General features: G+C 41.0%; 1 protein-coding gene across 1 annotated transcript in view; it reads left to right on the forward strand.

The window, feature by feature from the left end:
• The window catches only part of LOC126187946 (probable cytochrome P450 303a1), a 113,368-nt gene that overhangs the window by 66,542 nt on the left and 19,770 nt on the right, over window positions 1–27,056 (forward strand). The window contains exons 5-6 of the mRNA XM_049929321.1: window positions 15,592–15,703; window positions 15,785–15,965. Of these exons, the coding sequence (XP_049785278.1) occupies window positions 15,592–15,703; window positions 15,785–15,965 (293 nt within the window). The remainder of the gene's footprint in view (window positions 1–15,591; window positions 15,704–15,784; window positions 15,966–27,056) is intronic.

Raw genomic sequence — 27,056 nt, forward strand, 5'->3', positions numbered from 1 at the left:
AATGCTACAAGGCTTGTGATATCACTTTACTTACCCTGATGACATCCTTGATTTTACAGCCATGGTGGAGGAACACCAACAGCACTTATTTGAAATCTTTTGACACTTGAACAAATACGGGGTTGCACTAAACACTGCCAAGTGTGTTTTTGGGCAACCAGAGACCGTTTTAGTCCACCTGAGCTCAGCAGCAGTATCATTAGTGCTTCTGGAAGAAGTAGAAGGAATATTGGATATTTCACAGCCAGAGACAACAAAAGAATTGCATTGCTTTCTGTGAATTCTCAGCTTTTACTGGCATCATCTACTCCATTCAGCAGAGATTCAAGAACTTCTATCTGCAGCATTGTCTGGCCATAAAGTTTAGGAGAAAATGCCAGTACTGTGCATGAATGCTATGAGCACTTCTTTCCCAACAGTCAAGGAAGGTATAGTGAATACAGCACTCCTTGCATTAGAAGCACATTGGTGGATGCAAGTCAAACCACAGTTCATGCAGCATTTCAACAATACATAGACAGTGAATGGTAGTCACTTGCATTTTATTTGCACAAGCTCTCTCCGTCACAACAAAAATTCTGCGTGTATGATCGTCAACCAGTCAAGGTTTATGAATCTATTAGATACTTTCACACACAGTTGGGGAACAGAGACCTTGCAGTTTATACAGAGCAGCCAATCATGTACACCTCCAGGCAGAACAATGATAAATGCTTGCATGGCAATACAGTCAATTGGAATTCATTGCTCAATTCAGCACTGGTGTACGTCACATATCAGTAACTGACAGCATACTAGCTGACAGCCTATCCCTTGTAAACAGTATAACAGATGCAGGGGGTTTTACTCAACTCACCTAAGCACAAGACTCAGACCAGAAGCTTCAGAAAGTCACTTCCTTCAACCTTCCACTGAAACTGAAGGACATTCCTGCCACAAATGTTAAACTATATTGTGAAATTTCCAATGAGAGATCTCATCTGTTCCCACCTTCATCATTCCATAGACACATGCTAGAGCCTGCACAACTTATATCACATTGGAATCAGGTCAACAGTTAAACTGATTGCTAACCATTTTGTGTGGCCTGTTATGTAGAAAGATTGTAGAACCTGGACTCAGGTGTTCAACGCCAGCATGCAAAGTATCTCGCAACATACATGTGCCTATGGGAGATTTCCTAGGCAAAGCTGCAAGATTGGCATGTCTACATATTGACGTAGTATGACTGTTAGCACCCTAAAATGATCAATAATATCTATTAACAGCAGTTGGCTGCTTCGCCTGCTGCCCAGAAGTGATACCAGTAGAGAATATTTCAGTGGTAACATCAGCTTCTGCCATTGTTTCACATTGTATATCCCGTTTTGGTTGTCCAGTACACATCACAACAGAACATGGCCATAATTCAGATCTGAACTGTTTGCCCAGCTGAACAAATTCTGTGGCACACCGTACATCACAAGACGATAAGTTATCACCCAACAAGTAATGGGATGACTGAATGCTGGAAACAATCATTAAAAGCCACACTAATGTCCCATGAATCAAACTGCAAAACAGTTTTAGTGTTGGTCTTGCTTGGAAACCCAACGTGGACTCTTCACCAGCCGGGCTAATTTGTGGAGACGTACTATAACTTCCTGGTGAGTTCACTGATCCACATGCAATCATGATGGAGGACACCAACCAAAGAGACTTCATTTCTCACCTGAGAGATTGGATGATGGAAATCTGACCATGTCCAGCATTGAGGCATGGAACCTCACAAACCTTTCTGCTCCGTGAGTTAGAGACGTCCCCGCATGTGATGTTATACAGATACGGAATGACATCGGCACTGACACCTCTGTACATGGGCCCTCATATCATTGGCATAAGTGAAAAATCAACAAACATTTCAATTAATGGTAAATCCATTGACAGGCTTAAGCAAGCCTTCCTGTAGCCAGAACTGCCACAAATGCATGCACAGAGCAACCAGCCACAGCCTTTGCCTCGGGTACAACCACCTCCACTGGAAACAGAGGCTCAACAAGAATATCAAATGCATTCTGGTCAGTGCGTACACTTCAGTACATGATTCATGTTGCCAGAACTTCCACAAATGCATGCACAGAGCAACTAGCCACAGGCTTTGCCTTGGGTACAACCACCTCCACTGGAAGCAGAGGCTCAACAAGAATATCAAATGCATTCTGGTCAGTGCGTACACTTCAGAACATGATTCATGGATGATGCTTCTGGTGAAATTTGTGGATGATGCTTTGCTTTCCCTGAGGAGGATGGTATAGCAGTGGACATACACACCCACTGATAACAAGTCATCAGCTGGTTTGTTCAATGAGGCTGTCAAATGAATTCATACACTGGTCACCTGGATCACTGCAGTTAAATTTCTCCTTGCTGCAGTGTGACACTCTGAGTCTGTTTTTGTTCTGACAGAAACCTCACTTAGCTACCAATCAAGCTTGGGTGATATACTTACCTCTGTAATGACTGTACTTATTTCATTGTATGTTTGGATTGTTCTGCATTTGACCTGGTTTATTCTAAGTAAAATGTTGCTCTTGATACCTCAGAATTAATATTTTGTATCTGTGGCTGGCCAAGTTACAAGCACTTCACATTCAGTTTGGAAGGCTATCAACTAATCTTGCAATGCACATAGCTGGAAACTAATATTAACAAGCAATGGGACAACTTGCAAGAAATTAAAGTTTGTATTGTGAATGTCAAGAGCTGCATTTTGTAAAATGACTAATATGTTCAAAAGCCATCAACTCTCAATCAAAACAAAATTAAAGTTTCTACTTTGCTACATATTCCCCATTCTTTTCTATGGAGCTGAGACTTAGAGTTCAAGTGAGATGGTGGTCAAACAACAGGAGGAATTGGAGATGTGATTGTACACGAGAATGCTAACAGTGCCATAGACAGATAAAATTACTAACAACAACATTCTCCACAAACTTAAGAAGGAAAAAAGTCCTGAACACTGCAAAATATAGAAAACTACAATATCTTAGATGAATGGAAACAGGCATAAACTGCTGCAAAATGTTCTTCAAGGAAAGAGACTTGATAAAAGAGGATGAGGATGATGAAGAAGAAGAAGAAGAAGAAGAAGAAGAAGAAGAAGATGGAAACTTAAGGACATAGACTTGATGCATGAGTGAGGAACTTTTTTGAACAAACAAAAGTGATATAGCTATGACGGTCACATCTGGAATGGATAGGCACTAGAAGAAAAAGATACCTTTATGTAGGTTAGTGTGAATTTCTTTATTCTATGAAGAAATTGACTAGCATTTATATTATCATTGGACAGAATACATCCCACCATGGCTGCTTAGTCTACCAGCAGTAGACACATAACATATCAAATTGTGGTGTCCCAGGTTTATAAACACTGAGAGATCCTGCTTCTGTTGCATGAAATGTTAACATGTACTTGAAAATGATGTCTCCAGTCCCAGTCTTCACTTGTTATGGCATATTTTGTGCTTTTCAGGAAGATTGGACCTTGTAGAAGCTCTCCATGATGTAAATCTAGAAACTTTCTTCAGCTTCCATAAAATGATGTTACATGATCCAGGAATGCAGATCTGGTCATGGAACCACACAGTAGTTAAATGCAGTAAGGTTTCCAATATAAAAGCATTTTATCCACTGCAAAGAGAAAGCAACAAAACACTATCTACAATCTTATTCTGTCATTTTGTTTTCCACAACTGTTTGATCCATCTTTGTGCTCTTTTAATGGTTTATTATATGCCTCTATAGGCTGAAAGGTTTTTACGAGTTACTGTAGTATCTTGACAGGTGGAATATGGTTTTCTGTGACCACGCATAAGGTCAAGTTTACTTAGAACGGTAAATGTAAGTGACAATGTAATTCAGAACATAACTAATGAATGAAGCTTTCCAAGCAGAAACCACATGTATTCCATAAAAATGGCCATGATGTTAAAATTAGAAAAATTAAAGCCTATGAAGAGATTTACTGACAATCGGCCTACACGCTATCAGAAAGTGGAACAGAAATATGATGCAACTTCTGATATGCACTGTTGTGCGCATATCAAAAATGTTTATAGGTGTTTGCAAAACCTTTGTACCAAACTTGTTTTGCATTTTAAAATTTAGGCCCAATTTACAGTAATAATTGTTAATGAGGCATGATTTTGATGTAATTTCATATTATTATATAGCTGTGTCCATGTGCAGCATTTTAGAAACTTTTGAGAGAGAATCCAGTACTCCACTGTGTAACTTAGATGAGGGTGAAATGTCTCTGCGGAGATTATTTTTGTATCGCTGTGGGTTTTCATAGACTGTAAGTCATTTTAAGATGTTATATGAGTACAGTGAAAGAATGTCTGATGCAACTGCAGACTGCCATGATAACAATCTGTCATAAAAATCTGATAAAAAGGAAATCAAAATCTTAAAATTCTTTCAAAAGTTTGAGACTTTATTAAGAGATAAATCAAACCTCATCATAGAACATAAAAAAGTGAGGCACAAATTGTACCTAGATGAGAGGAATAATCAATAATACATGGTTCAAATGGTTCTGAGCACTATGGGACTTAACATCTGAGGTCATCAGTCCCCTAGAACTTAGAACTACTTAAACCTAACCAACCTAAGGACATCACACACATCCATGCCTGAGGCAGGATTCGAACCTGCGACCGTAGCGGTCGCTCGGTTCCCGACTGAAGCGCCTAGAACTGCTCGGCCACATCGGCCGGCAATCAATAATATATATCACATTTTATGCTACATAGTACCACTTACAATTCCTATCTGTCAGTTTGTACATCTCACACAAACATGCAGACTAATCATACTGGTATCAACCGACATTCACAGCATATGCCAAGTGCACTGTACTCAAATACAATGTCAAAATGTCCAAAAAAGAATGAAAAAATATGTACATGTCCTTATGCACATTCTTTGCGATGCATCATTCTCATTGCCAGGCTTTGGTTACATTTCAACACCCATCTCTAGGGACCTGTTTACCAATATGCAGTACTCATGTGAACACTGAACTATAAGTAAAATTGTGACTGAGTAGATTAAAGGAAAAGTCAGAATAAATCCACAAGCTTAAGTGCATACAGCCTCATTTTACATAGACAAATTACCTTTTAACTACATTGGTTCTTGGCAGGGATGGGGGGTGGGGTGGGGTGGGGGGGGGGGGGGAGTGCAAAAAAAAATGTAGCTTCTTTTCCAAACTGATTTTATTATTCACTTGGATGCTAAAAATTTTATGCATAGTATGTAACAATGTAGGAAAAGATAGAGTGCTACTTACGGTAAAGATAACATGCTAAATTGCATACAGGCACAGTTAAAAGACACTTACACATTAGCTTTTTGCCACAGCCTTTGTCAGAAACAACAGAAACACATATCATTCATTCACACAAGCAAGCACACCTCATGCACACATGACCGCAAACCTGGCTGCTCTGGCCAGAACGCAACTACCATGTGAGATGGTAGCAGCAATTGGGGAAGGGTAAGGGGAAGGGATATCAGGGTACAGGTGGGTGAAGAGAAGAGCACAGTCTGGCGTAGTGTGCAGGGATTAGAATGCCAACAGGTGCACGTCAGGAGGTTGTGGGACAAGGAGGTGGGGAAAATGGTGTGAAAAAGGAGAGGGGTGGTGAAAGATGGGCAGGTGTGTTGGAAGAGTGAGGCAAGCAAAGAGTGTAGGAGATGGGAATGGGGAGGAGGTGACAGCACAGAGGGGGTGGAAACTGTTGGGTGGATGGTGTGAGGACAATATGTTACCGTAGTTGAGACCTGAATAATTATGGGAGTGGAGAATGTATTGTAAGGGTAACTCCAATCTATACAGTTCTGAAAAGCTGATGGCGGAGGGGTGGATCCACAGCTTGGGTAGTGAAGCAGCCACTGAAATCAAGTAGTTTATGTTCAGGTACATCACTTGTTGGCATTCTAATCCCTGCACACACTCCAAACAGGTCTCCTCTCTTCACCCAACTGTACCCTGATATCCCTTCCTCTGACCTGTCCCCTCCAGATTGCTGCTACCATCCCACATGATAATTGCATTGCAAGTTAACAGAGTTGGTGGTCATGTGTGTGTGAGGTGTGTCTGCTTGTGTAAATGAATGGTGCAGGTTTCTCTTTTTTCCAACAGAGTCTGTGGCTGAAAGCTTATGTGTAAGTGTCTTTTAATTGTGGCTGTCTGCAACTTAGTGTTATCCATACGGTAATAGCAATCTATCTTTTCCTGCATTATTGATATTCCTACCTGGAGTTTCCATTGTTTTATGCACAGAACTTTATTTGATGCAAAACTATCAATAAATACTTCTTGGATCTGTAAGTTATCATATAATTTTTTATGGACTGATTTATAAATGACATCATTTACTGTGAGAATAAAAAGTTACAAAATGAAAAAAAAATGCTAAATTTAACAAATTGCCCATTATATGATGTTATTAAAGCAGGATATATAATGACTGTATATTGAAAGAGATGGATAAAATGTATCGGAACATTTATGTATGCAGTATCCATTAAGTACATTTTCACTCACACAGATATCACTCTTGTTACTCAATTTTTTTTCTGATAAATACAGGAATGTGCCATTTCTCTAATAATGTGGATAAAATCTTCCTTAATTTGCTGCAAATGCCAATGTAGTTATACAAAATTTACCTTCAGCAAATTCAGCTCGCATTACCACCAACTGAAACACATGCAATAGAAAGTTAGTATTCCTAGTAATCAGAATTATATGTTCCACCTCTGCGGAGGAAAGACAGCTAGTTAGGGATGGCTGGAAAAGGAATGTAGATCATACAGACTCTAGATTCAGAGGGACCCAACTCTGATGAGGAAGGAGGGAGGCAAGAATGAAGAAAAGCATCAGAGAGAGTAGGAGACCATACACAGTATATTACTAAACTCTGTGCCAGTTCACATCAGAGAAGGGACAAACTAAGATGTAAAGGTGGATTAAAAGAAAATGATAAAATTAAAATTTGAAACAACAAAATAAGAAACAAAGGCCAAAAAGATGAAGGAAAGAAACAAATGAAAATAAATCTGAATGAGTAAAAATTACAAAATTCTAACAACCACAGTACAGGAAAAGAGGGGCGGAGGGTTATGCTAACAGAAGTTAAGTCCAGGAGGGTGGTGGATGTAGAGAATAACTCCAAATTTCATGTAAACTAGTGCTAGTTGCGAGCACTCGGCAAATAGGCACTTGACATTCCAAAGGCAGATATTTCTTTGTGCATTCAGAAAGTTTGGTGATGGTGACCCACAATAAAAAAACCATGCAGTGAAAATCTCAATCAGTAAACACAGTGAGTAGTTTCACAAATTACTCTGCATTTCATGTTATATGATTTACCAGTGGACCTGGAATAAGTGCTAATGTTTGGATACACAGACCACATTTTGCAGGAATTTGGAGTATGGACTGCTATGTGGCAATGTCATACTGTTTGACAGGGATGTTGTGGAGATTAGGAGAGTGACAAGAGACCGGGCTGTGAAGATGATATGGGGAAGATATATTGCCAGTTTAAGTCTTAATTCAAGAGAGTCAGAGCCATGTTGGAGTAATCTATTGGTGCATGTAAGGCCTGAGTGAGTGGTACTGGATGCTCCAGATTTATTTATTTATTTTTATTTTTTAAATGATAAGTACGTTATTGGGCTGGAAGGATCTATGAGGAAACAGTTTGAGAATTTGTTTATGGTTGATTGGTTGGTTGGATTAAAAGATGGGGAAGGGACCAAACTACGAGGTCATCAGTCCCTTGCTCCGAATAAAACAATGCCACAAGTGTGAGACTAAAACAAACGAGACTGACAACACAAAACAGAATGAAAGGAAAAATCACAAGAATGATGAAGGGCAACAAATGTGTAAATGGACAAAAGAGGGACAAGAAAATCACAGAAATGCAAGAAATGGGATGAAGAGAGTAAAACAACAAAGCAGATGACCATGGCCGGCTGACCATGAGAATAAAATGGAGAAGCCAGCCACTCTGCTACACATTGAAACCTTCACCCTAAACGCAATAGAGTGGAGGACACAAAGGGACAAAGGACATGTGCTAAAACTTAGATCAAATGATAAAACCCATCCTCATGAATAAAACATAAAACTAAATCAGCCAATGAGGCTTTGTCAGATAAATTAGTAGCAACGAGTCCGGTAACCCAAGACTCCATCGCTGGGCTGTCAAAGTGTGACAGTGCGCCAGAAGATGGGCCACTGTCAAACGGGTGCCGCACCAACATTGAGGCGGATCTTCACGGCACAGGAGGTAACCGTGGGTCACCCAAGCATGGCCAATGCAAAGCCAGCTGAAGACAATTAATTCCCTGTGAGAGGCCCGCACGGAAGACGTCAACACATTCGTAGTCTCCTTAATGATACGCAGTATGTTGTGCATGCTGTTATGCCATTCTGTCTCCCAAAGCCGAAAAACCCTGCAACGTAAGTCAGAACACAGGTCACGTTCAGAGATGCACATCTCCAGAGGCGGTTTCTGCGTAGCCTGTTTGGCCAGCCTGTCAGTAAATTTGTTGCCTGGGATTCCTACGTGATCTGGGGTCCAGACAATCACCATTGAATGACTGGACCATTCCAGGGCACAGTTGGACTCCTGGATGGTTGCTACCAAAGGATGATGAGTGTAGCACTGATCGATAGCTTTTAGGCTGCTCAAGGACTCAGTACACAAGAGAAATGACTTGCCTGCGCATTAGCAGATGTGCTCAAGATTACAAAATATGGCCGCCAGCTCTGCAGTGAAAACACTGCAGCCATCAAGCAAGGAGTGCTGATGTCCTCCCTGAACACAGGCAAAGCCAGCATGACCATCAGGCTTCGAGCCATTAGTATAAACCACATCATGGTCCCGGTACATGTCGAGAACTGAGAGGAAGTGACAGCAGAGAGTCGCAGGGTTAACTGAATCCTTAGGGCCATGTGAAAGGTCCATATGGACGTGGCCTAGGTGTACACCATGGAGGTATACATGAATGGAACTCAAGTATAGGTGGTGAAGGGAAGGACTCCAGTTCAGAAAGAAGGAATCCCATACGAACTGCAATCGTTAGCCCCGATCTGGGCCGCCAATGCGGGAGACAGGCTGCCGTGGGTGGGAAAAGGAGACGGTAATTCGGATGCACAGGAGAACTACGAACGTGTGCAACGTAAATGGTGAGCAGTTGTGCATGCCTAACCTTCAATGGAGGGCCTCTGGCCTCCACCAGAACACTGGTCAACTGGTCAGTCAACTCGTTCTAAAAGAACCTGTCACTAAGCAAATGCGACAGTGGTGCACTGGGTCAAGTAAACGCAACACCTAGTGTGCCGTAGAACCATAAACCACACTCTGTGGTCAAGGCAGGATTGAACAAAGCCTCTGTAGAGCTGCAGCAGTGTAGAGTGATCTGCACCCCAGTTGGTGTCGCTCAGGCAAAGGTGAGAAAGGTGAGAAAGCCAAGTCAATCGGATGTCGAAAACCAGTCCTAAGAATCGATATGCCTCCACTGCAGTGAGTGGATTGTCATTAAGGTAAAGTTCTGGATCTGGATGAATGGAACGACGCTGACACAAGTGCATGACACACGACTTTGCGGCTGAAAACTGGCAGCCGTGGGCTAGAGCCCATGACTCTGCCTTGTGAATGGCTCCCTGTAGGCACTGCTCAGCAACACCAGTACTGGAGGAGCAGTAAGAAATACAGAAGTCATCCACATACACTCCTGGAAATGGAAAAAAGAACACATTGACACCGGTGTGTCAGACCCACCATACTTGCTCCGGACACTGCGAGAGGGCTGTACAAGCAATGATCACACGCACGGCACAGCGAACACACCAGGAACCACGTTGTTGCCCGTCGAATGGCGCTAGCTGCGCAGCATTTGTGCACCGCCGCCGTCAGTGTCAGCCAGTTTGCCGTGGCATACGGAGCTCCATCGCAGTCTTTAACACTGGTAGCATGCCGCGACAGCGTGGACATGAACGGTATGTGCAGTTGACAGACTTTGAGCGAGGGCGTATAGTGGGCATGCGGGAGGCCGGGTGGACGTACCGCCGAATTGCTCAACACGTGGGGCGTGAGGTCTCCACAGTACATCGATGTTGTCGCCAGTGGTCGGCGGAAGGTGCACGTGCCCGTCGACCTGGGACCGGACCGCAGCGACGCACGGATGCACGCCAAGACCGTAGGATCCTACGCAGTGCCGTAGGGGACCGCACCGCCACTTCCCAGCAAATTAGGGACACTGTTGCTCCTGGGGTATCGGCGAGGACCATTCGCAACCGTCTCCATGAAGCTGGGCTACGGTCCCGCACACCGTTAGGCCGTCTTCCGCTCACGCCCCAACATCGTGCAGCCCGCCTCCAGTGGTGTCACGACAGGCGTGAATGGAGGGACGAATGGAGACGTGTCGTCTTCAGCGATGAGAGTCGCTTCTGCCTTGGTGCCAATGATGGTCGTAAGCTTGTTTGGCGCCGTGCAGGTGAGTGCCACAATCAGGACTGCATACGACCGAGGCACACAGGGCCAACACCCGGCATCATGGTGTGGGGAGCGATTTCCTACACTAGCCGTACACCACTGGTGATCGTCGAGGGGACACTGAATAGTGCACGGTACATCCAAACCGTCATCGAACCCATCGTTCTACCATTCCTAGACCGGCAAGGGAACTTGCTGTTCCAACAGGACAATGCACGTCCGCATGTATCCCGTGCCACCCAACGTGCTCTAGAAGGTGTAAGTCAACTACCCTGGCCAGCAAGATCTCCGGATCTGTCCCCCATTGAGCATGTTTGGGACTGGATGAAGCGTCGTCTCACGCGGTCTGCACGTCCAGCACGAACGCTGGTCCAACTGAGGCGCCAGGTGGAAATGGCATGGCAAGCCGTTCCACAGGACTACATCCAGCATCTCTACGATCGTCTCCATGGGAGAATAGCAGCCTGCATTGCTGCGAAAGGTGGATATACACTGTACTAGTGCCGACATTGTGCATGCTCTGTTGCCTGTGTCTATGTGCCTGTGGTTCTGTCAGTGTGATCATGTGATGTATCTGACCCCAGGAATGTGTCAATAAAGTTTCCCCTTCCTGGGACAATGAATTCACGGTGTTCTTATTTCAATTTCCAGGAGTGTACATAGAAGGCGAGACGGATGGGGGGGGGGGGGGGGGCACCCTAAAGAGCAAGGGAGCGCATTTTCCACCACAGAAACGATAGTTGTAGTCACCTGCTCAACCATCACATCGATGTTACCACGTGGGGGAGATTCAATGGTGACAGCAGAGGTGAAAGTTTCCCAGTCCACCTTATTTACAGCCCATCAGGGCAGGCGTCCGTGGGCCTGACGCCGGGGCTGTGACAGGAAGATGGGGAAGAGGTCACTACCCCACAGGTCGTCATGTGCTCTCCAGTGAATAGATAAAAGAAGACCAGGACTGCTAACTGTGAGATCAATGGCCAAATGTGTGTCATGTGCCACACTGAAATGTGTGGGGGAACTTGTATTTAAGAGGTAGAGGTCGAGTTGCGACAGTAAATTTTCGACATCTCTGCCTCGGCCAATATGCATGGTGCCACCCCACAAGGGGTTATGAGCATTAAAATGTCCCAAAAGTAGGAAGGTTTAGGGAGTTGATCAATCAGTGCAGCCAATGCATTCAGGGGTACTGCACCATCTGGAGGAAGATATACATTATAGACAGTTATTTCCTGTGTTGTCCTTATCCTGACAGCCACAGCTTCAAGAGGGGTTTGAAAGGGCACAGGTTCACAGCATACTGAGTTCAGGACATAGACGCAAACTCCACCTGATACTCGATTATAGTCGCTACGGTTCCAGTAATATCTCTTATAGCTGCGGAGGGCAGGGTTCTGCATTGCTGGGAACCAGGTTTCCTGGAGGGCATTGCAGAAAGCAAGTGTAAAGCTTAACAGTTACTGTAGCTCAACAGGGTGGTGGAAAAAACTGCAGCAATTCCACCGGAGGATGACATGATCATGAGGCTGGGAAGTCATGGTACATTAAATGAGGTAGTTTACACCTCAGGGTTACCTGCTGCCAATGATTTATTTCCTGAGCAGTCGGTATTCATGGTGTCTGAGGGTCTGGCGAGATCTAGGTCCTCAGCAGGTGCCAGAATATCTACCTCATCCTCAGAAGCAAAGCTTGTAGATGGCGGTGCAATGGGTGCCACCGCAAGTCCCTTGGTCTTAGGGGTCTTCTTTTTGGATTTCTTTCGCTGCTCCTTGGGTTTCTCTTGCTGGGAGAGCTTGACTGATTCAGTCTCCAGGGCTGAGGATGATTGTGAAGTCCTACAACCAGCTACTTTTGGGCACTTCAGCCACTGGCGGGAGTCATCTTTCCCACTAGCAGAAACATGGGAAGGGAGTGACCCAAGGGACCCCTTCCTAGCGAGAGGTGCTGAAGAAGACTTATGCGTCCCCAGCTGAGGTGTGGGGACTGGTGTGCCTGATGGTTGTGGGGGCAACAGGGAGGGATGGCCCCCAACATCAAGGGGGCAGGTGTAGTCTTCCGACTCGGAGAGCTGACATGAGTTCATGGAACTGATGGAGCTACAACTGTTCTCGTAGTGGCGGCATAAGATAAGGCGAGCAAGGGTAATGATACTCTCTGCAGTTGACACAGATGGGAGGCGGGCCACATGGAGTATTGGGATGTGATGGATGTCCACAATCTCGACATGTGATGCTGGAAGTACAGCAGGAAGACATATGGCCAGACTTCCAGCACTTAAAGCACCGTGTAGGTGGAGGGATACATGGCTTTATATCACCGAGGTAGACCATCACCTTGACCCTCTCAGGCAATGTTTCACCCTCAAAGGCCAAGATGAAGGCACTGGTGGCAATCTGATTATCCCTCGGACCTCGATGGACGCACAGGACAAAATAAATGCCTCGTATCTCTAAGTTGGTGCGCAGCTCGTCGTCAGACTGCAAAAGAAGGTTGCTGTGGATTATAATACCGTGAACCATATTTAATCTTTTATGCGACATGGTGGTAACAGAAACATCTCCCAGCTTGTCGCAAGCGACTAATGCCCGTGATTGAGCAGAGGATGCTGTTTTTATCAAGACTGACCCTGACCGCATTTTGGACAAGCCCTCCACCTCCCCAAACTTGTCCTCTAAATGGTCTACAAAAACTGTGGCTTCATTGAAACAAAGGAGTCCCGATCAGTTCTTGTACATATGAGGTACTGGGGCGAATAAGGTTCATTGCCATCCTTAGCCTGGCATCTCCCCCATGGTGTGGCCAGGGAGGGGAATGATTTAGGGTCATACTTCCTTACATTGTACTGAGACTTAGAACTCTTGGAGACTGCTGGTGTTTGATCTCCAGAAACTGATGATGTGATATGCCTCATCGCTCGTCATCTGACCTCCTGATGCCACCCACTCCAACCAGGGGACGTCCCCACAGGCGCCACCCTGCCGCAGCAAAGGCCACCTGGCAGGATGGCCATTGCTGGGAGTCCCGATGCCCCAGGGTGACAGGCATCTACTCCTTGGCATACGTGGGGAGTTAACGGTGTAGGTATTGGCAGAGCGATCCCTGTGTTGTCAGGGGGCTACAACCAACAGTGTACATGGCAGTCCCACCACAACGGACTGGCTACCATGCTGGATATCAGGTACAAATAAGGCCACGGTCATCGTCGGCGCAGAAAGTGACACTGCATACTGCATGGTGGAAAACGCACCCAGGAAGGTGTCCTCACCCAAGAGATGGATAACGAGTGGGACTGCAATGTGATGATGAGAAAGCGGGCTACAGATCTCAAGGCACGATGGAAATGATGCAGCATGTAAGGCGCCCTTCCCCAACTGGCTCGCTCTTCGGAAAAATTTTGAAGAATGGAGGTCAAACCGTACAGGGGACCATCACAAAAAGGCTGAAATGTGTCAGACTCCTTTTAATTGCTTCTTACGACAGGCAGGAATACCTCAGGCCTATTCTTACCGCCGGATGTGCAGGGGTGAGAATTGTTTTATGGGCAATATCAGTGGGGCAGTTCCAGGAGAGCAAGTTCTGTGAGAGGTTACTAGTACAGTAATACTAGGGATCTACTGTTAGAGTGAACACTGTAAGTTTACTACCAATTCCTAGGCTATAGGTCAGGGAGTGTTTGATGTGGAAGGAGTGGCAGCCATCCATCTGGAGGTATTGTTGTTTGGTTTGGATATAAGCCTTAACGAGATGGATTTCAGCATGAGGAAGGTGAGTTTGGGTCTGGAGAATGACTACATGAATTGAAGCTGTTGCAGGAACTCAAGTAGTTCTGCAGCATGAATTCAAATCACAAGAGCACTGTCAATAAATCTGTAGCAATTCAGAGGCACAGCTTCTGCTAGTTGAGGGTAGCCTGTTTCATCCAGTCCATGAAAAGGTTGGGACAAGATGGGGACATCCTAGTTCTTAGCATGATTTCTTTGTAGGGCTAGCACTCCAAGATTAAGAAATTATGGATAACACTGAAACTGATTAGTGTAACAATAAGTGAAATTTGTAAATGGCTGTCAGGTCAGTGCTGGGACTGTTAATGGCAAAGGCTGATAGCTGTTTGTATGTGGGTTGCATCAATAGTGACAAAGAAGGTTTCAAAAGGGAGAAGTGTGGGAAGGACTTTGTATTGGTAGAAGTGGAAGTGTTTCCCTTGAAGATGATAACTGGCCTGCCTGGTTGTAAGTTTAACAATGTTCTAAGTTGAATTTTTCAGTTCATATACTGTGGTTATATAGGCAGCAAAGGAAGAATTATAATGCAACTTTCTCTTAGGGATGTTGGTTTACGCACCATACTTCAAACCATTTTAAATGAATTTACTGTCAGTAAGACATTAAAATCTTAATCCTCCTCTGCTCCTACATTAGATATCATGAGAATGCAGACACACATTCAAGCAATTGTTGCAGTTTACTACTGACTGCTGATCTCATGCTAACCTGCATCAGATTTCCATTTCTTGTTTGCAGTCCTTTCAGTGTTGATATTTGTGATTGGAAAAAGAGATTAACTAAATATATAAATATATATATCTAAAAAGTGTTTCCCTTGAAGATGACACACAAACAAACACAAGCATATGGGTGTGTGTGCGTATGTGTGTGTGTGTGTGTGTGTGTGTGTGTGTGTGTCGACCTGCCAGCACTTTCATTTGGTAAGTCACATCATCTTTGTTTTTAAATATATTTTTCCCACGTGGAATGTTTCCCTCTATTATATCCATATATTTAAATACTGCATGGTCCTTTTGTCCTTCCCTCTTTCCTGATGAGGCAACAGTTTGTTGCGAAAGCTTGAATTTTGTGTGTATGTTTGTGTTCGTTTGTGTGTCTGTCGACCTGCCAGCACTTTCATTTGGTAAGTCACATCATCTTTGTTTTTAGGTATATTTTTCCTACGTGGAATGTTTCCTTCTATTATAACCATATTTAAATATATATATTGATACATTATACCAAAATATTAATATCTGCCTTAGGCTGAACTGGACAAACATAAAGCCACATTCAAGCCAGACCAAGACAGAGATTTCATGGATGTCTATTTGAAGACATTGCTGCTGTCAGATAAATCAAAAACAAGTTTTTCAGGTAAGGATAGACACTATATACACTTCTTCTTAATACAGTATGTTACTTATTTTCAATCTTACACATTCCTTTTGTTCCTAGAATCACAGCTCCTGGCAATCTGCATGGATATGTTCATGGCAGGCTCAGAAACAACCAGCAAGTCCCTTGGATTTGGCTTTTTGTATCTTCTGCTTTATCCTGAAGTGCAAAGAAAGGCTCAAAAGGAAATAGATGCTGTTGTTGGACGAGACAGATTACCACGGCTCAGTGACAGACCGAAGTAAGTTACTTTTACAAATGCATTTTTAAAGTTGAAATTATGTAATGATTCTATTACTTAGGGAAAAAGCACAGGCATAATAGTTGACAATATAATTTTTATAATTAAATTTCCTTATATATTTTACATAATTAGAAGTACTAGTTTCAGTAAACTTTTGTAGTTTACACAGCAACTATTCTTTTATACTTACTTAAAACATATTATAGTCTATGTATGTGTACATAAATTTTTCTCTTTATCTTCATTGAGTCCTGCACCAAAAGGAGCAATAAGCTACACCATCTCACTAAAGCCCCAAATGGCGGAGGGAAATAAGATGTGCCCAACCTATATATACTTTAGATTTTCTGACCATCTGTTACCACACTATTTCTCTATGAATGGTCAGTTTCCTCTATCTCCTTCCTTAACATTTATATCTTCCTTCTTACCAAAAGTACTGGTATATTTCCGAAGGGTATACTCTGATAGCAAGCAGGATGTGCAGATGTGTAATACATACACTGAAACTTTTTTGCCTCTAAGAAGTACCGTATATACTTCATCAGTCTGAATATTTTTTGCACCAATGAGCATTTCATTCATAGTCCTCATGAAAACTGTGTTAAATTCAATTTTGAGGACCAGATTTAAAAACTAAATAACAATATCTACAATTCTTACAGAACTCGTACACTGATTGAACTTTACTTGAATAAATTATTACTAAATACATATAAATGAAAGCATCTGACTTCATTCAATTACACTGAAGACAGTTTTTTAGCTGATTGTCAGTTAGAGCAAGTATATTTTTTTTACTATTAATTAGTCCTCTTCATAATTTCTTGGTTTAACACTCGTCCTATTGGCATACTAGTAATACAGTAACTTGTGGCAAGAGCTATACTTATAATTTTACCAGCATTAAAGAATTCATTCACTATATGTATGATTTTATAAACAATATAGAGTATCATTAACATAAAACAATTAAAATCAGTGACATAAATGAAGTGGGCTGAAATCATTGGCCACCAAATCAAATGAATTCACAGCAACAATGACAGAAACCACAGAGGTCAATAATAAACCATCGAAAGCTAATGTATTAGATTCATTGAGTGAAAGAAAAAGAGCTAGTAGTAGTTCTGGCTCTTGTGCCAATTTGACAGTCTGATCTTATGTTTACATACTGACATACAATTTCTCCGAAAGTGTGAAATATACAGTAATATTACCAGTCAATAAAAATGGGGAGGGATACATCAGAAAGCCATAACAGGTCTTCTACTGTGTGGTAATATGCTAATTATTTTTTCATAAAATACTTCCACAAAAATATTTCATTTCTCCTACTTTCAATTATTTAATTTTTTCTGATTCAGGGGTTGAAGTACTGTAAAATGGGGAGATTACAAAGTTTAAATTTCAATCTTTTATGTCCATCAGTATTATGTGACATATATTACTAAAATTTACCTTGGTTTATGGCTCTGCAGCCCTCTTCAAGCCTATAGTCTGTGGTTTCCTTATTGCTCAAAAGTTAAATTTCAATCTTTTATCTCCAACAGTATTACGAGACATGTATTACTAAAACTTATCTTGGTTTATGGGTCTTGCAGTCCTCTTCGCACCTGTAGTATCTGCTTTCCTTATTACTCATAGCACATAATTTAAAAAAATGTATTTCTTTTCAGGGTAAGGGGGGGGGGGGGCTGAGTAACAACAGTTATGGTTTTTCTTCTGTTTCTATTCCAGAACTTGCTGCGTGAATAAAAGCAATTAGCAATGTTGTGGGGTAAATATAAACACAATTTTGAACAATTAAGAAATTTAGTGAGTGTAATTATAGTATCTAACCAAGTAAAAATTACAAAACAATCAAAAATTTGTTCAAGGCAAAATCAGTAACAATTTACAACTTTTTAGTAAGGTGTGAACTCACTAAGATAATCAGTGAAACTAATTTTGTCTTTTGAATGAGAAAAGAACTTCAAGACATCAACAGGTGCCAGGAGCTTCTTGATAATGTCTTCTTTAGTTAAAAATAAATAAATAAATCTTAATCAAGATAATAATAAAACAATGGAAAATCTAGGATGGACTAATGGCAGTATTATGAGAAGGACGGATTGCTACTCACCATGTAGTGATGTTGAGCAGTATACAGGGAAAATAAAAGGACTGCTAATCTAGTAAGCTTTCAGCTCAAGTCTGCCCTCCCCCCATGTGTGTGTGAGTTGCAGTTGCATGAATGAGTGTGTGTAAGCTGCCTTATTCAGAAAAAGTCCTTTGGGCTGAAAGCTGCCCGTCTGCAACCCAACATCTCCACTCTGTGGTGAGTAGCAATCTATACTTTTCACAATATTATAAATAATAATAATAGTAAATTAAAACAAATTCATCAGTTTGTGAAAAGTGTGAGCATCAAGAGACAACTTAGAATATAAAAAAAGGCCAACATAACCATAATCTTGAAGTCGAACTACTCTTGAAATGTACATTCTACACATCTGTTTCAATTAATTATAAATTTTCATAACTGAGAAAACCAGAAGATTTTAGAGACATGTTGGTTGCTGGAGAGAGGCCTGGAAAATAATTTTGATCTTCAGAAGTGGTAGAGAAAACAAAATCTGGATTGCTGTCTTGAACAGAACATTCAGAAACTTCATCTGTACATGATTGGGGAGCAGTTCTTTTTTTCTTTTTAGAGGCACTCAATTTATGGTTAATGGCAGTGGCATCACTAGTGCTTGCACCAAATGTGCTATGATTATTCTGCTCTGTGTCCGCTGACATTGCAAAATCTCTCGCACAAACATTCTTCACAAGATCAACAGTTACTTCCAGTCCGCTTTTCCAAGGATTTGGTGTTTCTGGTTGCCTAAAAGCTTTCAAAATTTCTTGGAAGGTTTTGTCAATGAGAGCAAATGATACTGATAATGAAGATGAAGCTTTAGATATCCCAGATTTGCTGGGTTCATTAAAAATGTTGAAATGTTTTTGTTGTGGGTTCCTTAACGTGTCAGGCTTCTTCATCCTTCATTTGTCACTGCGAACTGTGAATCTAAACTAACAATCATGGGAAAGCATTGGAATTTGAAGCCACACACACAGACATATATAATCTTGATGCCAGATATTAAACACTACCACAGTCTCAAAATCATGGACCATAGTAATGTCTGCTCTATGAAAATAATTTTTCACTACTCGCGTGCATGTAAGTGTGGGGTTGAACGTCCATTACTTAAGTAACTTATCCAACATTATCATTATATTAATATACTTCTCAACACATTATGATGTTCACATAGGTTTTTGCCATTACTATTGACATAGTATGTGCCCTCGTGAACTCAGTCTGATGCTCCTCTCCTGGCTCATGTCTGGCTATTTATAGTCTCATACTCACTCACTTACAGTAAAGCATCACTTCATGGTTTTTCAGTCAGTTACAAAAAATGCTAAGTTAATTAATAATACAAAAGAGAGAATATGTAAAGGTTACCAGGCTGGATTTTAGGACCAATTGCTTCACGTACCAAAAAATTTGTATCCTTGAGCTTTACAGAAACACTCAATTTGGTATTGTTATGTTACCAAACTTTCATGTTCAACAAAATGTGCCCCATTTCTAAGAGAGTTGATATTTACACATTATTTCACAAAAGTTTAAATTTTGAATATCTCTTAAGAATCAAATTATGGAAAATGCAAGAACCACACCACATTTGGAAAACTTTGGGCTTCAGTATTATCAGAACAGAATTTTGAAATACATAAAGGTATAAAGATGGGTGTTGTCTTCAGACTGTATCTCAATTCCGAATTACAGAAATTTATATGTAAAAAATTACTTTGTCAGGCTTAGAAACAATTGGTCTACAAAGATGTCTAGGTTCTTGGTTTTCATGTTTCAATTTTGAGACATACATTTTTTCATGGTAATGAAATTATATCTTCAAATCCTGATACCTCCTGAATTAATAACTTAAAGTGAAAACTATTGCCCCACAATGTTTGTGATCGGAGACAGTATATCTGTAGTAACAAGAACATGAAATCCTTTACAAAATGTAAAAGTTGATAAATTCATGTACATTTATTGTGCAATCAAGATTCTATATTTGTAATCACAATATAATGAGGGGTGGAAGTAGTATGTTAAATGATTAGACAGAACATGCTTCGCTTCAAAATCAGTTGATGATAGCTTCTTGAGGACTTTATGATGCAGGGGCATATCACGTTTCCTGAACACAGAAATATTTTTTGTATCTTGAATGTACAATTTTTTAAGAGACTAAGAAATTCGAGTTTTTAATTACAAATTATTTAGGAATGAAGGAGATGACTCACCAAAAGGCAGAAGCGCTGCGTCGTCGATAGATACATAAACAAAAGGTACAGAGCTTTGCTATTTTTTGGAATGACACGCACACACACACACACACACACACACACACACACACACACGCGTCTCCCTACATTGCACTCAATCAACTCAGCACAATGTAGGGAGACAGATGTGTGTGTGTGTGTGTGTGTGTGTGTGTGTGTGTGTGTGTGTGTGTGCGCGTGCGCGCGTGTTTTTACTACAAGTTTAAAAAGGGAGTGCAGTCAAAAATTGCCAGCCTCTGTAGCTTTGTTTGTGTATCTGTTGATAACACAATGTTTCTGCTTTTCAGTGAGTCGTCTCCTTTATTCCTAAATAATTCATAATTCTCAACCAGAACTTTCTGTAAGCTTGGGTTTTGGTAATGAGGCTTCATTCCAACCAGATTTTTCCACTCTTGTAGAACAGTTTACCAGGATATTTTCATAAACAAAATAAAGTGACAAATAAGGGCTATGTGATGTTAGTACTGGCTGTTATGCATTGAGTGTACTGAAATCATGTGCTAGCCTGGAAACATTAACAAGCACGTACTACGCTTACATACAAGCCCACCTAAAATATGGTGTGATATTCTGGGGAAATTCTCCAACTGCCCTGAGCACATTCAAAATCCATAAGAGAGCAATGAGGATTATTACTGGGAGCAAACCCAGAGACTCCTGCAAACCCATCTTCAGGAAGCTGGAAATCCTTACACTGCCTTGCCTATACATTCTTGAGACTCTAAAATTTTTCAGAAACCACATAGTGCCAACTGACCACAGAGTTATAAAAAATAATGAAATACATAAACACAACACCAGCAAAAACTCAAATCTGCATGTTTTATGTACAAACACTCAACTGTGTAAAAAGAGAGCTTTCCACATAGGCCTCCAACTGTTCAACAATCTTCCCACTAGTGTTAAGTCCATCACAGACAACATAAAATTTAGCAAAGTCGTTAAGTCATATTTGTTGTGTCACTGTTTTTACTCTATAAATGAATATTTAGAACAATAATCTTGCTATTTGTGTTAAATTGAAAATATTGAGCAATTGGAGTGAAGTAAACTTAACCAATCTTTGCAATATAATACATTAAGATACTATATGGTAATATATGTTCACAATGTTAACTGATATTTTCCGACATCTGCAACTCACTGTGTACCATCAGATCACATGGAATAAATAAATTAGTTTTATTTGTATTAAATTGAAAACATTGAGCAACTGGAGTAAAGTAAACTTAACCAATCTTTGCAATATAATACATGAGGATACTATATGTTAATATATGTTCACAACGTTAACTGATATTTTCCACCATCTCCAACACACTGTGTACCATAGGTTCACATGGAATAAATAAATAAATAAATTAGTTTTATGGCTTAAAAATGAAATGGATGCTGCTCTCCATACATTTTTGGATGACACCAAATGATAAGTGAGCGGCAAAATTGTTTCAACGAGGTACCATTTTTCCGCTTGTTTGTCCCAAAAAGAGTTTATATTCAACCTAATCTGTAAAATAGTAATTTATTATTCTTAATTGGATTGTATCTAGATTCTTCTGTGCTGCAAAAAACAAAAAACCAATATTCCTTTGCAAATTTATGGATTGATCAACATCTCACAAAATTAACCTCATAGCACGGGGAATATTACTCTTTGTCAAATGACACAAACTATTTCTAAAGTTTTGGTTCTTTCCACCCCAATCTTGCAATTCACCCCATTTTATAGTTGTTGTTGTAGTGATCTTCAGTCCACAGACTGGTTTGATGCAGCTCTCCATTCTACTCTATCCTGTGCAAGCTTCTTCATCTCCCAGTACCTATTGCAACCTACATCCTTCAAAACGGTTCAAATGGCTCTGAGCACTATGGGACTTAACATCTATGGTCATCAGTCCCCTAGAACTTAGAACTACTTAAACCTAACTAACCTAAGTACAGCACACAACACCCAGCCATCACGAGGCAGAGAAAATCCCTAACCCCGCCGGGAATCGAACCCGGGAACCCGGGCGTGGGAAGTGAGAACGCTACCGCACGACCACGAGATGCGGGCCCTACGTCCTTCTGAGACTGCTTAGTGTACTCATCTCTTGGTCTCTCTCTACGATTTTTACCTTCCACACTGTCCTCCAATACGAAATTGGTGATCCTTTGATGCCTCAGAACATGTCCTACCAACCGATCCCTTCTTATAGTCAAGTTGTACCACAAATTTCCCTTCTCCCCAATTCTATTCAGTACCTCCTCATTAGTTATGTGATCTACCCATCTAATCTTCAGCATTCTTCTGTAGCTTCTATTCTCTTCTTGTCTAAACTATTTATTGTCCATGTTTCACTTCCATACATGGCTACACTTCATACACATACTTTCAGAAACGACTTCCTAACACTTAAATCTATACTCGTTGTTAACAATTTTCTCTTCTTCAGAAACGATTTCCTTGCCATTGCTAGTCTACATTTTATATCCTCTCTACTTCAACCATCATCAGTTGTTTTGCTCGCCAAAGAGCAAAACTCATTTGCTACTTTAAGAGTGTCATTTTCTAATCTAATTCCCTCAACATCACCCGATTTAATTCAACAACATTCCATTATCCTCGTTTTGCATTTGTTGAAGTTCGTCTTATATCCTCCTTTCAAGAAATTGTCTATTCCATTCAACTGGTCTTCCAGGTCCTTTGTTGTCTCTGACAGAATTACACTGTCATCGGCAAACCTCAAAGTTTCTATTTCTTCCCCATGGATTTTAATTCCTACTCCAAATTTTCTTTGGTTTCCTTTACTGCTTGCTCAATATACAGACTGAATAACATTGGGGATAGGCTACAACCTTGTCTCACTCCCTTCGCAACCACTGCTCCCCTTTCATACCCCCTCGACTCTTATAACTGCCATCTGGTTTCTGTACAAATTGTAAATAGCCTTTCACTCCCTGTATTTGACCCTTGCCATCTTCAGAATTTGAAAGAGAATATTCCAGTCAACATTGCCAAAAGCTTTCTCTAAGTCTACAAATGCTAGAAGCGTAGGTTTGCCTTTCCTTACTCTGTCTTCTAAGATAAGTTGAAGGGTCAGTATCGCCTCACGTGTTCCAACATTTCTACGGAATCCAAACTGGTCTTTCCCGAGGTCAGCTTCTACAAGTTTTCCCATTTGTCTGTAAAGAATTCATGTTAGTATTTTGCAGCCGTGACTTATTAAACTTATAGTTTGGTAATTTTCACATCTGTCAGCACCTGCTTTCTTTGGGATTGTAATTATTGTATTTTTTTTTAAAGTCTGAGGGTATTTCACCTGTGTCATACATCTTGCTCACCAGATGGTAGCGTTTTGTCAGGGCTGGCTCTCCCAAGGCTATCAGTAATTCTAATGGAATGTTGTCTACTCCTGGGGTCTTGTTTCAACTTAGGCCTCTCAGTGCTTTGTCAGACTCTTCACACAGTATCATATCTCCCATTTCATCTTCATCTACATCGTCTTCCATTTCCATAATATTGTCCTCAAGTGCTTTTCCCTTGTATAGACCCTCTATATACTCCTTCCACCTTTCTGCTTTCCCTTCTTTGCATAGAATTGGGTTTCCATCTGAGCTCTTGATATTTATACAAGTGGTTCTCTTTTCTCCAAAGAACTCTTTAACTTTCCTGTAGGCAGTATCTATCTTACCCCTAGTGATATATGCCTCTACATGCTTACATTTGTCCTCTAGCCATCCTTGCTTAGCCATTTTTCACTTCCTGTTGATCTCATTTTTGAGATGTTTGTATTCCTTTTTGCCTGCTTCATTTACTGCATTTTTATATTTTCTCCTTTCATCAATTAAGTTCAATATTTCTTCTCTTACCCAAGGATTTCTACTAGCCCTTGCCTTTTTACCTACTTGATCCTCTGCTGCCTTCACCATTTCATGTATCAAAGCTATCCATTCTTCTTCTACTGTATTTCTTTCCACTGTTCTTGTCAATCATTCCCTAATGCTCTCCCTGAAACTCGTTACAACTTCTGTTTCTTTCAGTTTATCCAGGTCCCATCTCCTTAAATTCCCACCTTTCTGCATTTTCTTCAGTTTTAATCTACAGTTCACTTTACAGTACCTTACAATAATACAGCTTCTGCAATATTCCTTTTAGTATTTAATCATAACACATGAATTTGCATGGGCTGGATACATTTATCCAAATGGATTCATGAATATTTAGTCTGTTACTTCCTTACTGGCAAATGCACTCAGATTGTCAAGAGTCCTATTCAGAAAACAATCAGCAAATCTGGCAGAAGATTTCTGAAGTTTCCCTGAAAATGACAACCAGTTTAGTTTATGACCTGATCTGGTTAAAAATTCACAGAAAAGCCTCTTCTTTAGTCTTCTGGAATGGTCCACTAGGAATTATTTTTAGATCAACATTATTCACATTTACTGGAAATTCCACTGAATTTCATTTTATGACAGTCCATTGTGTACTAACTCTGACTGCACATCACCATCAGGATGAGACAGATCTATGGAATCTTCTATTATCCCAATTGGTTCAGCATCTGCTGACAGATTAATATGGTTATTAGCAAATGGCTTTAAACTAGAATAAAAGTACACCTGCATATTAGTATACATTTAAGTAATATCTTACAGATTCTTGTTTCTTATGCTTAGTGGCAATATAGCACTGGACACTGTTTCTTCAAATGAGGTGAAAAAGTAGAAATCAGAATACCAATAATGAACTAAATGCTTATCATACTTTGATTTTTAATGGTCTAAAATAGTTGTGTTTACAGAAATACTGTAATTGTGAGAATGGGTTCACACTGCTCTTGTAAATTACAATTTTGTTTCTCAATTTCTTCATCAGATCTATTTTAGCATATCTTTGCCACTGTTAATGAGAGAACCCCTTCATTACATATTTGAGTTCTTTTTAAATATTTGATCAACATTGACTACATTACTGTGACAAAAAATCTACTCACCAAGTGGCAGCAGGAGAAAACACACACAAAAGGATTTAACTTCAACAAGCTTTCTGAGCCAGTGGCTCCTTCTTCTGGCAGAAGAGTTGAAGAGGAAGGAAGAGGGATGAAGGAAAAGGATTGAAGAGGTTTAAGGAAAGAGGTGCAGTTCAGAAAAGTCCCCCAGAGCTGCAGGTCAGGGGACAGGATGAGAAGGAAAGACTGATTATTGGGGACTGCATTGGGAAAGATTTGAAAACTTGAGAGCTTAAAAGTGGAAGACGGGGTAATATGGAAGACAGAGATTACAAGACTACTAAAACATCATGTACAAGTTAATAAGAGTGAAGAGCTAAGTGCATTGAACGCAACAGATGGGGGAGGAGTATGACAAAAAATAGACAGGTCAGAAAATGAAAGATGTAGGAAATTAAAATTGAGTGAAGAAAGAAGTAGTTACTGTGAATAAATGCTGAGATGGAAGGAATTAATGTAAATTAAGGCCAGATGGGTGGAGAGAACCAAGGACATACTGTAGGGCTAGTTCCCACCTGCAGAGTTCTGAGAAACTGGTGGAAGAAACCAGATGCCACATGTAGTGAAACAGGCACTGAGATCATGACTGTCACATTGTACAGCATGCTCCACAACAGGATACTGCGTATTGCCTGTATACACCCTCTGCCTATGACCATTCATCCTCACAGATAACTGAGTGGTAGTCATGCCGATGTAAAAGGCCGAATAATGTTTACATAACAGCTGGTATATGACGTGTGTCGTTTCACAGGTGGCTCTTCCTTTGATAGTATATGTTTTGACTGTTACAGGCCTGGAATAGGTGGTGGAAGGAGGGTGCATAGGGCATGTCTTCCAGTAGGGACAGTCTCAGGGTAGGAGCCATGGGGTGGGGTGATGGGTGCAGAATGAGCATTGGGTCTGACAAGGAGGTTGTGGAGATTGGGATGGTGACCAAAAGCTATTGTAAGTGTGGTGGGCAAAATCTCAGACAGAATGGATCTCATTTCAGGGCATGATTTTAAGAAGCCATGGCCTTGTCAAAGTAGCTGATTGATATATTCAAGACCAGCATAATACAGGGTGACAAGTGGTGTGCTCCAAACTTGTTTCTGGAGTACCAGGATTGGGTGTAATGGCCTAGGAAATCTGCTCTTGAACTAGGCTGTTGGGGTAATTATGTCCAGTGAAGGCTGAAGTGAGAGTGGTGTATTCCTGTAAAGAGTCTGCATCCAAACAAATATGTTTGTCTCAAATGCAAAGCCTGTGCAGGAGCGAACGTTTGACATGGAAAGGATAGCAACTGTTAAAAGTACTATTGTTTGTTAGTAGGTTTGATGTGGATGTAAGTGTGTAACTGGCCTTAAGTGAGGATGAGATCAACATCAAGGAAAGTGCCATGGGATTCAGAATAGTACCATAAGAAATTTAATTGGGAGAAGGTATTTAGAGATTCCAGGAATTTTAACAGGTCAGCCTCACTGTGAGTCCATACAGCAAAGATGTCATCATTGTATCTGAACCAGAGCAGCGGCTGAAGGCTTGCGGATCCCATGACAGCCATGAAAAGGCTGGCATAGAAAGGAGCCATCTTGGTTTCCATGGCCGTACCACTGATCTGTTCATATGTCTGCTCTTTAAAGGTAAAATAATTGTTGGTAATTATGAAGTTGATTAAGGTGAGCAAGAAGGATGTCATAGGCTTGAAATCGTTTGGGCGTCAGTG

This window comes from Schistocerca cancellata, chromosome 5, assembly GCF_023864275.1.
Source record: "Schistocerca cancellata isolate TAMUIC-IGC-003103 chromosome 5, iqSchCanc2.1, whole genome shotgun sequence".
NCBI lineage: Eukaryota > Metazoa > Arthropoda > Insecta > Orthoptera > Acrididae > Schistocerca > Schistocerca cancellata.